The sequence below is a fragment of the Hemicordylus capensis genome, chromosome 2, assembly GCF_027244095.1.
Source record: "Hemicordylus capensis ecotype Gifberg chromosome 2, rHemCap1.1.pri, whole genome shotgun sequence".
Lineage (NCBI taxonomy): Eukaryota > Metazoa > Chordata > Lepidosauria > Squamata > Cordylidae > Hemicordylus > Hemicordylus capensis.
In genome coordinates, this window is record NC_069658.1 from 48,886,559 (window position 1) to 48,903,185 (window position 16,627).

Here is a 16,627-nt window from a genome sequence, read left to right on the forward strand (position 1 = left end):
TTATTTTCATTACTGTAATGCTTAGTATATAGGATCACTTTGGTGTTGTTGAATGCTTGGGCCTGAGTCTGGGCAAATGCCATGGGCAAGAGGGAAAGGTTGAGTCCAGACATCAATGGAACCATGATTCATTTTGTCTAATTGTTTTTGGTTTATATGTCTGAACCCACCCAAGTTAAAAAAAAACCCCCAATAAACGGTGGTTTATTTAATGCAGTCAAACCACAATCAGCACCCAAGTTGGTTGGTTTGTCCTAACCATGGTCTCACGTGAGGTTAATATTAGTTTCTTTCTATAACTCCACCCTCACATAGAGAGAGGCAAGCCTAGGTTATGGGAGGTAAGGAGAAGGTGTAGGATGCAAGGAAACTAGATATGGCGAAACAAACTATTTGGTGATTGTCTGTGATGCCAATCCAGGTTTGTTAAATAAGCCTTAGTTAAAATAAACTGTTGTTCTGTGTGATATCTGAGCCCACTCAAAGAGTAAGTCAAGCTGAAGGCTGAAGTGAAGCTGAAAATCTAGTAGTATAAAGGGAAGATCTGGTGGACCCCCATAGCATAGCAGTGGGAAAGTGGGCCCATATTCACTACACAGGTGACCTCCCGTCTCCCTGCAGTGTCCCCGAGTGGCAACACATGCTTATTCCCACACATACCTCACTTACACAAAGCTCCACCAATCCTCCTTCCATCAGCCAGGAAGGAGCCCAACAGATGCAAGGAGGAGGCACAGAGCTGGTCCAGCTGCCAAAGGAGGCAGCTGGTAGTGGCAGTGGGCCTCATGTGCACCCTCCTTACATTGTCTGAGAAGGAGCCTGGTTGATGCAAGGAGGAGGTGCAGAGCCTGGCCAGCTGCCAAGGGAGGTTGCTGGTGGCAGCAGGAGCCCTAGCCAGGGGTTGCTCGGCAGCTCCTCTAGAGGCTCTGTGGCTCCCCGACACAGGGCATGACAGGATCTTTGAAGTGATACATGTTCCCTCACAAAATGGGTACTATGCCTGCGTAGTAACCCCTGCAGTAGAATTCCAAGCTCCATGAGGCTCTCTTCAGCTCTGTTGAATTGTATGCATGGTGCAATTGTTATTTTCAGTGGGAGTGTACCTTCTCCTCAGTTCCTCCTCAACCGCCATGCTACTTGCATAAGTTAGGATTCACTCTGTACCTCATTCTTGTGGAGTAAATATTTAATTCATTATTCTGGTTTTTTACTACAGACAATTCTACAATTTACCTCTTTGGATTTCATTTTGGCTATGTTCTCTTTCGTTGACTTTCTGGCTTCAAACTACAGTCTGTTTTCTGGTTTCTCTCCCCCCCCCCCCATTTTGACAAATGTTCTAATGGACACACAAAAAAACTTTTGAGAGGTGTGTCTCCTGTAGAGGAGTGCTACTCTTTTCAGTTGGGTACAATGGGTGGCTAATCTGCCTTGGAGAAAACCACAACATCTGAATCTTCAAAATTTGTTTAGCTTTCTCTAAATAAACCAGGGAAAGCAGGGACCTCCATCTCTTGGCTGCTTTATATGAGACTACACTCTGCCCCCCCCACCCCGATGCCAGTGCTGAGGTCACCACTTCCATCAACATCATCGATGTTGACCAACAGTCACCCCTCATGCTTGAGGGTGACTTCGGAGATCCAGTCAAAGTCTGGATCTTGAGCTCCTCCTCTGGATGGAGAACAAGGAGATTCAGCCTTCATAAAACCAGAGGCGCTGTATAAAGACGATGGACTGTGACTCCATAAAACATGCAAGCATCAGAGAGAGGACTCCCTAGGCCCGTCAGGCTCCAAACACTGCTGTTTCTCAACATCAACTTAATAACCATCAACATCAGTGTCGAAAGTGTCCCCGCACAACCCTTTGCCCTCCACAGTGCAGGGGATCATTGTAGTCTACACTTCACTCTGCAAACTACTAAGCCCTTGACATTGAATGCATTACCGATGTCAACCTTGACACCAACAGCTGACATCAGGTCAACCTTGATGCTTCTGACTTCTACCTCCATGTCCACCCAGCGATTGACATCGACAGCTACTGCACCAACATCGACAATTGTCATACCAACTTCAATACCTATGACAACATTGCCAAAAGTGATGATACTGAGAGCTTTGCTGGTCAGAACAGACCTCTCACCGGATGTCTCCCCGGCTCATACCATCCATCCAGACTCCAGTAAGAGTAGACACTCCTCTTCAAAAGAGCCATCTCCAACCCTACAAGAAAAAAATCCTCAAGGGAGTCTCTGATGTGTTCTGCAACCACCACCCCATCAGGCTCTATCTTCTGGGACTTCTCTCTGCATGGTCTGGATGGAGATGAGGATTCTGAATCTGTCCCAGTCCTTAAAACTCCATCAGCATCTCCAGTAAGGGCAACTCCAAGGTGTTCCCCTTCCTACCCATGGAGGGAGAGATATCATCTCTCCACTCCACAGTTCTCCTCCATGACCCAGCCTGTCGATTATTGAAGTTCTCCAGGGGTCCTGGACTTGGGCTATATAAGAGATCTCAGGTGATGCAAAGACCCTTACTATCTTTTATCCTCTGGAATACCATATGGCTTTGACTAATATAGATTATGGAAATCAATGAAACTTAGAGGGGATCTCAGAGTCCCTACCAAGGAAAAAGAACTCATGCCTCAGCCTGTATCTGATTCTCCTGTCAAAAGGCCAAAGATTCTAGATGCAGCTCCCAATAAAAGGAAACAACTATCTATCATTCCTACTCCTCACACTGACCTCAATCTGGAGATTATCCACTACTCTCCTGCACCAGAAAAATCACCAGACAGACAGGAAGAACACTCTAGCTCATCTTCCAAGGGGGAATCCATTCAAATGCAGAATCCATCAGACCCTTCCCCAGACAAGACTATTGCAAATCCTCCATTCTGTTCACCTACACAGAAGACCAAATCCTACAGGGTGCAAGTGGCAGTCATAGCAAAGGTGTTGGGATTGGGATTGGAATTAAAAGTACCAGTACAAGAAGTCAAGGATCCAAGTTATGACTTCATGGCCAGTTTCCAATCTTCTCCACCAGCATCTCTTGCAGTGCTACCAGTTCTAGCCAACTCTGCCAAAGTATCTTGGGATACTCCATCAGCCTCCACAACAACATCTAAGTGAATGGAAAATCTCTGTAGAATCCAATAAGACTGCTGCCTTTTCCTCTTCAAGCACCCGTCTCCAAACTTGTGCTGTAAGCAGCAAGTGAGGCAAAACATACTAAGCCCCAGTAGATAAGGAAGGAAGGAAACTGGATGTTATGGGATGAAGCTTTTATTCTATCTCCTATTTAACCAATAAGATAGCCAGCTACATGGCCTGCATGGTGAAATATCACTACTCTATCTGGAATGATCGCAAAGAAGACCTGAAAGTGTTGGGGTTTGTGGGTTGTTTTTTTTTTAATTTTAGCAAAGTGCCAAGGAATCTGCCACTCCCGTTACAGATTGTAGAGTTTAGTTTTTGCAGCTATTTAAGGAACACACATGTAGATCAGTGTAGAGTCTAAACTAAATTGGTTTATTGGTGATGTACATTTGAGATAGGAAAGACCTATCTTATCTATCAGCTACATAATGAATAGATAGGGAGAGAGAGAGATGTTTCCATCTTCTCTCTAGGAGGAAAGGAAGAGGTCTGACTCACTACAGGAAGTACCTGAGGAGTCAAAGCAGGGGTCATAGAGTAGAGGCAAGCAGGGACAGGTAAGGAGACTCTCACTAACTACCTCTACTCCCAGTGCCCCAGTGGTCATTAGGATAGTTGATGCAAAAGGTTGATGCACTGGAACTCCATATCCAACAGAAAGATGTCCCCGAAGAGTTCTGTGGAAAGTTTAAAATGGTTCTGAACAAACCTGCTGATATCACCAGGCAGCGTTTAAGCACAGCCAAACACCTAACTGAGACAGTCCTGTACAATTGCAGGAGCTCTCTCAGGTGGCATGCTTGACTAAAATCAACATCACCTCAGACTGACATGAAGGATACAATTGGAAAACATGCCTTTTGAGGGGGGGAAGTCTGTTCAGCGCAGACCAATGACACAATGTAAAGAATGAAAAAGTTCTGATACATGGCAAGAACCTTCACTTCGAATCCTTCACAGCAAACCTATTATCAGAAGTACAAGGCCTATGACAGGCAGAGATACCAATTTAAACAATCTGATGAGAGATTACAAAACATCTTTCAAATACAACCTGAAATAACCTTACCACCCAAAACAAAAGTAAAGAGCGAAAACCCAGGACCTGTCCATGCAAACTCTTTGATGCTTTTGCCCAGGAAATACCTCAAATATTATTCTCCTCTCCCATCTTTTCCTCACAGTTGCAGTCTCATCATATTTGATACCTGGGCGTTGAGCATGATTTCAACCAGCAATGCCATAGACTTTACCATGCTCCCTGTTTTTTCAGGGATCAAATACACCCACTCAACTCTAGAGGAAGGAGTTTCTTTTGCTACTTCAGGAAGGGGCTATAGAGACCGTTCCTCTGGAGGACAGGGAGAGAGGTTTCTACTTGAGATATTTCCAAGTTCCCAAATGGGATGGAGGCCTCTGTCCCATTGTGGATTTGAGACAACTGAACAAGTACGTCAGTGTGAGGAAATTCTGGATGATCTCTACAAGGTATCTTTCCCCTACTAGCAAGGGAAGATTGGTTTGGCTCTGAAGGATGCCTACTTCCATGTTGGAATAAAGGAGCACCACAGAGATTCACTCTGGGTTTGAGGGACTTCCAGTACAAGGTCCTTCCATTCAAACTCTCAACTGTGCCCAGTGTCTTTACCAAATGTGTAAGTGCTATCATAGCACACTTGAGGTCATGTGGCATCTCAATTTATCCTTTTCTAGATGACTGGTTACTGATGTCAGAGTGCAGGGACACCCTAATCTCTCACCACCAGTATATCCTAGATCTCCTAGTAAAACTAAGAATCAGAATCGACTGGAAGAAGTCTGTCCTAACACCACAAAGGCAAATTCGGTTCATCTGCATGGTTTTGGACTCAGAGACAAAGAGAGTGTACCTTCCGAAAGACAGGAGACAGTCAATTGTAGAACTGATCTCCTCCTTCACACTCAATCCACAGCAACAAGCCTGGATCATGCAAAGGCTGTTGGGTCTAATGGCCTCATGCACAGCTACTATGCCTCATGTAACACTCTGTAACACTCCGAATGTGCAGGCTCCAAAGCTGGTTTCTGTTGGTGTTCAGACTAAATTCTGACAGCTGACCCTTCTACCACATGTACTAAGATCCCTGCAGTGGTGGGCCAAGAAAGACTCCCTCACACTGGGAATACCCTTCGTGCTTCCAACCCCGTTGCTCACCGTGACAGTGGATGCTTTTCTGAAGGGCTGGGGAGCCCACTGCAAAGGATTCCATGCCCAAAGCAGATGGACGCTGCAATAACAATCCCTGCACATAAACTTCCTGGAATTACTAGCAGTTCTGCACCACCTAAAAACTCTTCTACCCCCTTTTAAAAATTGAGTAGTACAAGTTCTGCTAGACAACACAACAGCAATTGCCTACATCAACCACCAAGGAGGGACAGTCTCCTGTTCCCTCTGCAACCTAGCACTACAGCTGTGGGAAGGGAGCATATTAAATCACCATGTGCATCCAATTGCCCTACATATCAAGGGCACAGACAACACTTTAGCAAATGCCCTGTGCAGGGACTTGAACCTCTCCCAGCAACAGCATGAGTGGGAGTTCAGACCTGGGGATCTCCATGCTTGGACCTGTTTGCAACATGGGGCAACACCAAATGTAAACTACACTGCTCCAGGGCAAGCGTAGGAAAGAACTCCATGGGAGATGCCTTCTAGATGCCCTGGACAAAACACTTGTACTACCTGTTCCCACCCTTTCCCCTGCTCTCCAAGATCCTGCAGGAAAGGACTTGGTGCATCCTACTCATACCGTGGTTTCCCATCCTTCTACATTTGTATCTGGGTCAACACCAACGTCTCCCACACTGCCAAAATTTTCTGTCACAAGGGTCAGGCCATTCCATTCCAATCTACAGATACTGAACCTAACAGCTTGGAGGCTCAATATTAGATGTCATCCTACTGAATGAAAGAAAAGAGTCAAATAGACAAAACTATATATGCAGATGGAAGAGGTTCACACAGTATGCTACCTCCAAGGGCTTTTGACCTTACAATGTGTCCATTCATCAAATCCTCTTATACCTCACAGGTTTAAAACAATCAGGACTTTCAAATCCTTCTATCAGAGTTCAGCACTCTCTGTAAGGCATCCAGGCTAAGACAGACACACTGTGTTCTCCCATCCAGACTCTAAAAGATTCCTTAAAGCAATAAATAACTTGTTTCCACTAGTCAGATAGCCCATCGAATCACGGAGTCTCTCCCTAGTATCATCTACATTTATGGAGGTGCCATTTGAACCTCTTGCCTCCTCCCCTCTGAAATCTCTGTCTCTAAAGACTGCCTTCTTGGTTGCCATTACATTGGCAAGGAGTGTCAGTGAACTGACAGCTCTATGAGCTGACTCCTCTTATACCAAGTTCCATCCAGACAGAGTCGTTCTAAGGACGGATCCATCCTTCCAACCAAAAAACAACTCGAATTTCCATGTGAACCAAGACATTGAATTGCCAACATTCTTCCTCAATCCTTCAACTCCTCTGGAGAATTCCATGCACTCCTTGGATGTCAGGAGGTCTCTCCTATACTAGCTGTACAAAACAAAACAGCTCAGAAAGACCAAAAAACAATTTATCTCCTATGAGAGAGAAAAGGACAACCTGGATTAAGACAAAGGCTGTCACACTGGCTCGTGGAGCTAATCTTCATGTGTTGCAGCCACCAAGGGGTTAAGCCCCCCTCAAAGGTGAAAGCTTATTCAACCAGGGCTATGGCCACATCAGTGGCCCACCTGTTGGCCATCAGCATGAAAGACATCTGCAAAGCAGCTACTTGGTCATTGGATCTGCCCTTTATCAAACATTATGCTGGGGACATCTGTTCAGTGGCGGAGGCCAACTTTCATTGGGCAGTTCTAATAAAGGTGCTCTAACTGTATCCTAGCACCCACCACCATCTATCTGAGTTTGCTACTCCCCCATTTTGTGAGGGAACATGGATCATCTCAAAGATAAATAGGTTGCTTACTTGAAACAGGTGATCTTTCTGGTGATCCATGTTCACTCACATCTTCCTGGCCTACCCCAGTGCTAGGATACTTCCACAGTAATAATGACTAACCTTACTTTGTTAATCCACATTCTTAACTCATCACAGAGGCCAATCAGGAACTGAAGAGAAAGGCACTCACCCACTGAAAGTAATGGACGTGCCACATGCATGATTTGACAGAGCCAAAGAGTGCCTCCATGGAGCTTGGAATTCTTCCGCAGTGGTTGCTGTGCAGGCATAGAACCCATTTTGTGAGTGACCATGGATCACCAGAAAGGTCACTGGTTACAGGTAAGCAACCTGTTTTTCTTTGAACTCATCTGTTCTATTACAGTTCTGTCCTGGAACCCCCTTAGGGCAAGATGCCCAGACTGAGACAAAGCAGCAGCATCAGATTCTCTCTCTGATGCCGCCTAATTTCTTAACTAATTTTAGATCAGCAGGATTACGGGATATGGTATGAATGATCCATTTGGAATAGTATGTAACTCCCACCTGTGACCAGCAGCTCTGGTGGTGTGAGGAAGCATGGTCTAATGCGCAGAAATTCTGTTCAAGCTTGTCATTGCTTGACAGGATCAACCTAATTTAAACATAGTTTTCTTTATATTATGTCTGGTTTTGAGATTTATAATTTGGGCCATAGCAAAGTTGGAGTGGGCCCTGGGACGCAAAGTGAAGATGAGCCCCTATTTCCACCCCACCTTTTTCTTCAAAGGGAAGGGGGAAAGAGCAAAGCTGCCCCCCTCCTGGGGCACAGGGCCATTTGTCCCTCCTTGTTCAATTGTAGCTATGCCCCTGCTTGTAATGTATTAATAAACTAATATTATACTGGTTTCATACATATGGTTCCTACATACTTTGCTGGATTTAGGACGACGACACTTGCGTTCTGCTAAGTCTCGAAGATCCCGCTTTTGTCATGAATGCTGTGGAAAGGATAACCTGGTTTCACTTCCCAGTGCAGCTAGTCAAAAAAGTGGCACAGTGAGTACAGATACTTGAGCTGTTTTATTTACAGTGCATGGATATCATATGTTGCTTGCATGGTGCTAAAACATGAGTTGCATCCAAACGTGCATGAGTGGCACTCAGGAGGAGAGGGGGAGGGAAAGATCTTTTGCACAAGCGCAGCTCTGCTTGTGCAAATTTGAAAGTGGGAGAGGGAGTTACAGACAGTCCCTACTGAGTCGTGCACACCACAGTCCAAGGGCTGGGTCCAAAGGTGCCTTCCTCAATGCAGATAGTGTCTTCTGTTCATGATAAAAGTGAAACAAAATCCAAAGGTGGCGATCTGGATTGAGATCCGTCGATGCCCATAAGAATGGGTTCTACACCTGTGCAGGAGCCATGCAGGAGCTATTCCTGAGCTTGTCGAAGCACCCAGGCCACGCCCCCATGCTGAAGTGAGCTATTTAAGGCATGGCAGAGACACGAAGTCCCTCAGTTCTTGGACGACCACTCTTACCTTTGGACCTACAGTCTGCCGCCTCTGTAGTCGGAAAGGTCCTCTTTTCTATAGTTCATCCTAAATTTGACTGATTTTCCTGGAATTTGACTCGGACTGGTTGACGTTCTGCGCTGGTTTTTGACTTGGAACAGCTGACGGTGATTCTCTGGCTTGACTTGAACTGGCTTTCAACGACTTCTGGAGTTTGACTGAGGACTGGACTTGACTTGCGTTATGGCTGAGGAGAACAGGTCGTTTAAAAGGTGTGAGGGTTGCAGGGCGAAATCGCCATCGAAGGACCTTCACGACCTGTGTTTGTTGTGCCTCGTAGAGGAACATAATGTCGCCTCATGTAAAATATGTCTGTCTTTTTCGAAGCAGACGTGGAAGAATTGTGCACTCTGCCTTCAGGGGGCAATTTATGACGAAGTGTTAAGCCCCTCAATGCCGGGCAGTCCTCGTCTTTCAACTTGAACTACTCACCTTCAAAGGTGATGCCAAAGTTGGCGTTGACGCCTTCTTCAAATTCACACACACCTAAGTTTTCGTGCCGTGACTCCACAAAGAAGTTCTAGACATCGACAAAATGTTCCACATCAGAGAAGTCTTCGGCATCGATGTCGGAATCGACCGCGAAACAAACGATATCGACGGGATTGGCCTTGGCATCACAGTCTTCTACATTTTCGACTTCCGAACCACGCCATTCGGATGAGCATGGGCGGTCTGCCAAGTGTCAGCGGTCTGACCACATCCCTTTGCCTGAGGACAAGCACCGTAGGATGCAAGACTATCCTCAAGACCGTACACCATCACCTTCTATGGCACAGCCATCGACTCCCGAGTTTTTCTTCACCACCACTTCCGGTGTCTGCGCCCTCGACATCAACCGATCCTTCGGTATCGACAGCTGCCTCGGTCACTTTGCATCCTGTCCTCCCACAGCAGTCGACATCAACAGTGGTCTATACCGAGCCACCATCGATGGATGTTGTTCGTTCGACCCTGACATCTATCTCAATGACAATTTTGATGCCGGCTAACTACAGATGCCTCCCTACAGGGCTGGGGAGCCTACTGCAACAACCACAAGATCCAGGGGAAATGGTCCCTTCGCCGGGCCCAGTTGCATATCAGTTTCTTGGAGCTTCTGACTGTTTTCCAGGCATTACAGGCTTTCCTGCCATTCCTTCGAGGCAAAGTGGTCCAAATGTGGCACATCTGCTATCCAAACCAACCAGCTGCATCCTAGTGACACCGTGGTGGCCAAGGCAATCCTGGTTTCCACAGGTATGCAGACTGGCAAAGAACTGCTACAAACACTTACCTCGGCGTCTAGATCTACTCACTCAAGACGGTGGTTGCATTCTACATCCGGACCCTCCACCTGACCGTCTGGCAGATAATCTGCTAAATCACATTCTCCTCAACCAATGTAAAGAGGCCACGCAGTGGAACTACAGCAAATGATGCTGGTTTAAAGCCTATGCAAGCGCCAAAGGGTTCCTACTTAAGCGAGCTACAGTCCAAGAGGTCCTTTGATACCTCATGATACTGTAATCAAAAGGGCTGGCCAATGTGTCCTTAAAAGTCCATCTAGCCACCTTGTCCTCACACCACCCAGGTTGTGAGGGGAAAACGCTGTTCTCGCACCCATTGAGTAAAGCCTTCCTGAAAGGACTCTCGCATGTTTATCAACCAGTGAAGCCTCCGGTGGAACCGTGGAGCCTGTCATTGGTTCTGTCATCATTAACCCAGGCTCCCTTTGAACCTATGGCCATGTCTTCGTTGAAGCTTGTTTCTTGGAAAACAGCCTTCTTGATTGCCATAATTACGGCGAGACGTGTGAGTGATGTAGTGCACCACTCAGAAGTTTGTGGAATATAGGCCTGGAATACAGGCCTGTGTCTGATTTCATTTTATATTAAGAGATGAAATCACACCTGAACTCTGGGTGAACTGCCTGCTTGGCCTCTGGGTGAAGAGGCTTTCCAGCAGGGCCTTGTAAACTGGATACTTAAGAAAACACAAAACACAAAGGGCTGGGCCTGAGCTAATCAATATGCTAAAATGTAACTCACTATCAGATGATGTCTGTGCAAGAAATCTATGCTAATCATTGTCAATGATGGCCCTGCTATGCCTACAGGGGATCGTTCAGTTGCTGTCTATAGAAATTCCACCCTAGGAGAACACCTGTAGATTTAGTCTTTCTACTAACGCTTGCTCCCCCTCCCGCTCCCTTCCAAGTGCACAGTTTGCAGAAGATGGGATTAAGGTCTCTCTGGACTGATTTGCTTTGGGCTATGTCCCCTCCTCAAGATAGCAGCTAACAGAAGATGGGATTAAGATCTCTCTGGACTGACCAAATATCCTGAGGTAATTAAAAGACAATATTCAGAAGATAGCAGCAAGTTGTCACCCCTTCTGGGGAACCCAGGAAAAGATGAGATTTGTATAGATCAAAGGAAAATACACTATAAAGAGTGGGGGCCACTAGACAGAGAGTTTAGCAGTTCTGTGCCTATGGGCAATCCTGCTCACAGAAGCCATCCCAGAGTTTACTGCTAAGCCGCATGGAAAAAGCAGGAACTCTGCCCATGGATGCTCAGCCGTGCCCTGGGCAGACTGCAAAAAGGCTCCTGTCTCCTACCAAAGGCCTGGCTTCTTCAACTGAGAAGATCCACTGCTCTCAAAGCCTCTGATCCTGGGTAATATGCTGCCTTCACAAGCCTTGGATCCCTACTTTCCTCCTCTTTACTAATCACTACTACCCCCCCTTCCTGAGCCCCCCCCTCTTCTTTCTCTGCTTCTCTCTAAATGTTTTATTTAGGACTTGTTAGATTATTAGATATCTGTAATTACTGATTGCACACACACATGTTAGTTAGGCACATTACACTACACCTTGAATCGGAAACATGTTTTTAATGTTTTTATTTTGTCCTGATGAGCAACTTTTTCATAATAAAGCCTATTGGATTTTTGAGTGGTTTGATCTCTTTTCTTCCTTGCATCCAGATCATACGTGGTCACTAATATAAAAGAACTTGGTCACGTTGGTGACATTATTTATGAGCCAGACCTGTTTTGTATACTAGCCAATGAACATATTTAGTATATAAATCAGGCCTGGTCTGTAACAGTGATCTCACAGCTCTCAGGGTGGACTCTCCCTATACCATTTTTTACCCAGACAGGGTCCGGATGCGTCTAGATCCTTCATTCTTACCAAAGGTAGTTTCCAATTTTCACCTGAATCAGGATATAATCTTAACAACTTTCTTCAGGGACCCTTTTTCTGCCCTGGAAAGAACACTGCATGTCATGGATGTACATCGAGCTCTTTTGTTCTACATGGCATGCATGAGAGCATTTAGGTCGTCAACCCGACTCTTCGTATCCTACAAAGGTCCTACAAGGGGCACCCTGATCTCAAGAAAAAGAATGTCAAGATGGCTTGTTCAACTTATTCTGTTTGCGTATAGACTACAGAACAAACCACCACCAGAAGCAATAAAGGCCCACTCTACCAGGGCTCTTGCTTCTTCTGGTGAACACCTTTCCGGAGTGACTTTTGGACATCTGCAAAGCAGCCACCTGGTCCTCAGAGTCCCCCTTTGTAAAACACTACGCGATAGATCTATGCTCTGCTGCAGAGGCCACTTTTGGGAGAAGTGTGTTAAAGCTGGTGTTACAATAGCTACTACTGCTCCCTCCTCCTTTTGGAGCTTGCTAGACACCCATTCTTATGGGCATCGACAGATCTCAATCCAGATAAACAGGTAGCTTACCTGTAACTGATGATCTGGTAGAGATCCGTTGATATCCATAAGACCCTCCCTTCCTCCCCTCTGCAGTAGTGTGTACAAGTATGCAGCCTATTCCCTTAAACTCTCGTATTCATCATGGATGAACTCACCTGCTTTGGATGGTCATCCTCCACGGTGGTCATCCAAAAACTGAGGGACTTGGCACCTTGGCCATGCCTTAAATAGCAGGCTTCAGCATGGGGGCATGGCCTGGGTGAAGCTCAGGCATGGCTACTGCATGGCTCCTGCGCAGGCGCAGAACCCATTCTTATGGATATCGACGGATCTTGTGTAAGTGTAAGCATGAGACCTGCTATTTTTATTTATTTAAAATGTGTATCCTGCCCCTCCATTGCAATACTCTTTGAGGTGACTCACAACAAGAAAACAAATAATACAATGTGGATAAAAACTATATAACGTGAATAAAACTCAGTTAAAGTTAGTTATAACACTGCATGAACTTTTCCACTGTTGCTTGTCCATGTATAAATTGATAAGCTGGCGATGCAGTATGCATATTTAGGGTGACTCCCAAGTACTCCTTTAAGACCTTCAAATTTATTATGTAAAAACAGATGACAATACCTTGTAAAAACGTTGTTTAAAATGTTGTTAAAAGCATAGTAAAAACAAACCTTTTGGTGTCAAACACCAGCCTCAGTGTTGTTCTTCCAACTTCTGTGGATCACCTGGTTATATTGTTCACTACTTTAATTACACACACTCTGGCAGTAATTTCAGTCAACAAATGAGGTAAAAAGGTTTGTGTGTGGGTTTGGGTGGGTGGAGAAGATAAGATATAAAGGGATCCAAGGTCATACAGCCGTGTGTCTGTGTTCCTGCTTCTTACTAAGAACATACTTCTTACTAGCCAATATACTTCATAGTCTCCTTTAACTCTTCCCTGCCATTTACACTGGCTTGGAGTTTATATATTGCCTCTCTATTCTAACTTCGTACTAAGCAACACTCCTCCTGCAATACATTCACCTTAATAGGCATAGTTATTCCCTCATGATATTTGGTTATATTGTATGTACTAACCATGGCCTCTCTCACTTCACATACTTTGTATCTGCGAAGTCTTTAAATCTAATGATTAACTCTCTTCCTGTTTCTCCAATATAAAACTCCCCATACTCTTTACAAGTCATTCTGTACACTACTCTCTTTAATCTACAACTCCCCTCCCCCATTTCACATACTAGGCAATCCTTTTTGTCACATCTCGTATCGTATAACCTTGTTCTCACCAGTTGTTGTTTCAAGGTCTTAGCTGACTGAATCACCACATTCGCCTTAATGTCATACTTATGTAATGTTCTTTGACATTGTCTAACAAAATTGGCAGATACAAAAGGAATTTTCAGAACAGGTAAGCCAGGTACAAATATGATTCCTGCCATTCTTCTTAAAGGAAACCTGTAGTCATTACTTTGTCCCAATGCAATTAATTATTTTGATTGTTCTTTGTATTCCTCTGATGAGACTGTTACTGCTCTTTTAATGATATTCTCCATAGTGTGAGTTTTAATATTCTTGGATGTGCCGATGTATTATTAAAAATCTAATCTTTCTTTGCTGGTTTCCAATACCACTTAGTATTGGGACTACTCCCCCTAATGGCTTGTCCCTGTGTTTGCAGTAGAGTTCTAGTGTCTATTTTCCTTTTAAACATGGTTCTTTTGATCAGACCCCTTCTATTCAGATGAACTAATTACGGACAATAGCAGCATGACCCATCAGGACAATAAGTTCCTGATCTGTGCCATGATCCATTCTACTGTATATCCATACTCCTCTTGGGTATTGTACCTGTGCAATAGACCTGCAGATGGAATTCCAAAGCTCCTCAAGGTGCTCCAAGCTCTGCTTCTTTTCAGTAGTGAGACTGTTATATTTGGCAGTTGGAGTGTTTTTGCTCAGTTCCTTTCCAACCTATTGGTCCTTTTGTTTGTAAGTTGTGTGCATCTATCCCGACTACAGAAATAAATAATATATTAAGAATATATGAAATGTTTGGGGGAAATGATTGGATAGATGGATATGTCTGCTTATCTGTGTGGAACAAGGGCTCAAACTGATGTTGCCCTCTGAGATTTGCATCTTGTTGCTCATAGGAGCAAGTATTCCCCCCCATTTTAACTTCATCAGCAAATTCTTCCCTGTTGGTTAAGTCCAGTGTAGCTAACTCCTTATTCCTTCTTCTGTCTTCTGAAAAATGTCATCAGCAAGAGAGGTAAAAATGTTATTGGACCTCCCATTCTTAGCAGAGTTAGACTTCCAGTAAATGTAAAGATAGTTGACACAGGCATTACTACTAATGCCTGTCTCTTTGAAAAATTGGTAATCTGTCTAAGGAAAACTGGCCATATCTTCTGCTTGGCCAAGTGATCTAAAGTAAGCCTTCATTATATTGTTTTTATTTCTCTTTCTGTTTGTTTCAAGTGGGCTTTCATGCTTAGATTTATGCATTTCTTTGCAAATGTATACATTCTTTACATATAATGCAACTCTACCTCCCATTCTGTTGGGTCTCCTTTTGAACAAACTACACTCTGCAAGCACTATATTCCAATCATGAGTCTCATACAACTACATTTCAGTGATATCAATCAGATATCTATCAGATCATATTTGCCTTTCTGCATTAGGATTTCAAGCTCCTCTTGTTCCCCATATTCAGTGTATAGACATAAAGAGAACATGGGTCTTCTCTGACTTCCTTGCTGTAGTGACTCACGGATTTCTGAATGTCTCTTCCCCCATTTTGCTTCTGTCTTTCCCCCTAGTACTTGGGTTTATAACTGGCACTGGGTTTTTGTCTTTCTCCCCCATCTGGTTCTGAAGAGGTCTGGGAGACTCCAGACATGAAGAATATGTGAGGCAGATGCTGATTAATGGCAACCATGTGTCCCCTGTAATGTCCAGTTAGGTCCCAATAAGAAGCCTTTGAACAGAAAGACCAGCTCTATCTTCCCAAATCTGAAGGCAGTGTATTATTATTATTATTATTATTATTATTATTATTTACATTTACATTTATATCCCGCTCTTCCTCCAAGGAGCCCAGAGCGGTGTACTACATACTTGAGTTTTTCTTTCACAACAACCCTGTGAAGTAGGTTAGGCTGAGAGGGAAGTGACTGGCCCAGAGTCACCCAGCTAGTATCATGGCTGAATGGGGATTTGAACTCGGGTCTCCCCGGTCCTAGTCCAGCATTCTAACCACTATACCACGCAGGCGTATGGCTCTAAATGTCAATATTCAGCATTTGATTAATGGCAACCATGTGTCCCCTGTAATGTCCAGTTAGGTCCCAATAAGAAGCCTTTGAACAGAAAGTCCAGCTCTGTCTTCCCAAATCTGAAGACAGTGTATTATTATTATTATTATTTCTTGTTTACACAGTCAGACAGGTGTTATTGACTGGTTTGTTTTATCCAGACATCAAGTCCTTCCCAAGGACCTGGGATGGCTGAATTTTATTGTCAATTGTTATAGATATCGTCACAGAATATAGGCTGTTCCCAGTAAAGCTGCTTTTTGTAATTGGCTGATGGTGATTTCTGTGGCCCCTATGGTGTTGAGGTGCTCTTCAAGGTCTTTTGGAACTGCACCCAGGGCACCAATTACCACTGGGATTATTTTGGTCTTTTTCTGCCACAGCCTTTCAATTTCAATTTGTAGATCTTTGTATTTTGTGATTTTTTCTGTTTCTTTTTCTTCTATTCTGCTATCCCCTGGTATTGCTATGTCGATTATTTTAACTTGTTTTTCTTTCTTCTCGACTACAGTTATATCTGATGTATTGTGTGGCAGATGTTTGTCTGTTTGTAGTCGGAAGTCCCATAATATTTTTACATCTTCATTTTCTTCAACTTTTTCAATTTTATGGTCCCACCAATGTTTGGCTACAGGTAGCTTGTATTTTTTGCAGATGTTCCAGTGTATCATCCCTGCTACTTTGTCATGCCGTTGTTTGTAGTCAGTCTGTGCGATCTTTTTATATCCCGCTCTTCCTCCAAGGAGCCCAGAGCGGTGTACTACATACTTGAGTTTCTCTTTCACAACAACCCTGTGAAGTAGGTTAGACTGAGAGGAAGGTGACTGGCCCAGAGTCACCCAGTTAGTTTCAGGGCTGAATGGGGAT

At 44.3% G+C, this 16,627-nt stretch overlaps 1 protein-coding gene across 5 annotated transcripts in view; it reads left to right on the top strand.

Annotated features, from left to right (window-relative positions):
* The window catches only part of ANKRD31 (ankyrin repeat domain 31), a 122,904-nt gene that overhangs the window by 82,047 nt on the left and 24,230 nt on the right, over positions 1-16,627 (top strand). For all 5 annotated transcript variants that reach the window (XM_053298663.1, XM_053298660.1, XM_053298661.1 and 2 more), the window contains one exon: positions 8,083-8,195. In XM_053298663.1, the coding sequence (XP_053154638.1) occupies positions 8,083-8,195 (113 nt within the window). The remainder of the gene's footprint in view (positions 1-8,082; positions 8,196-16,627) is intronic.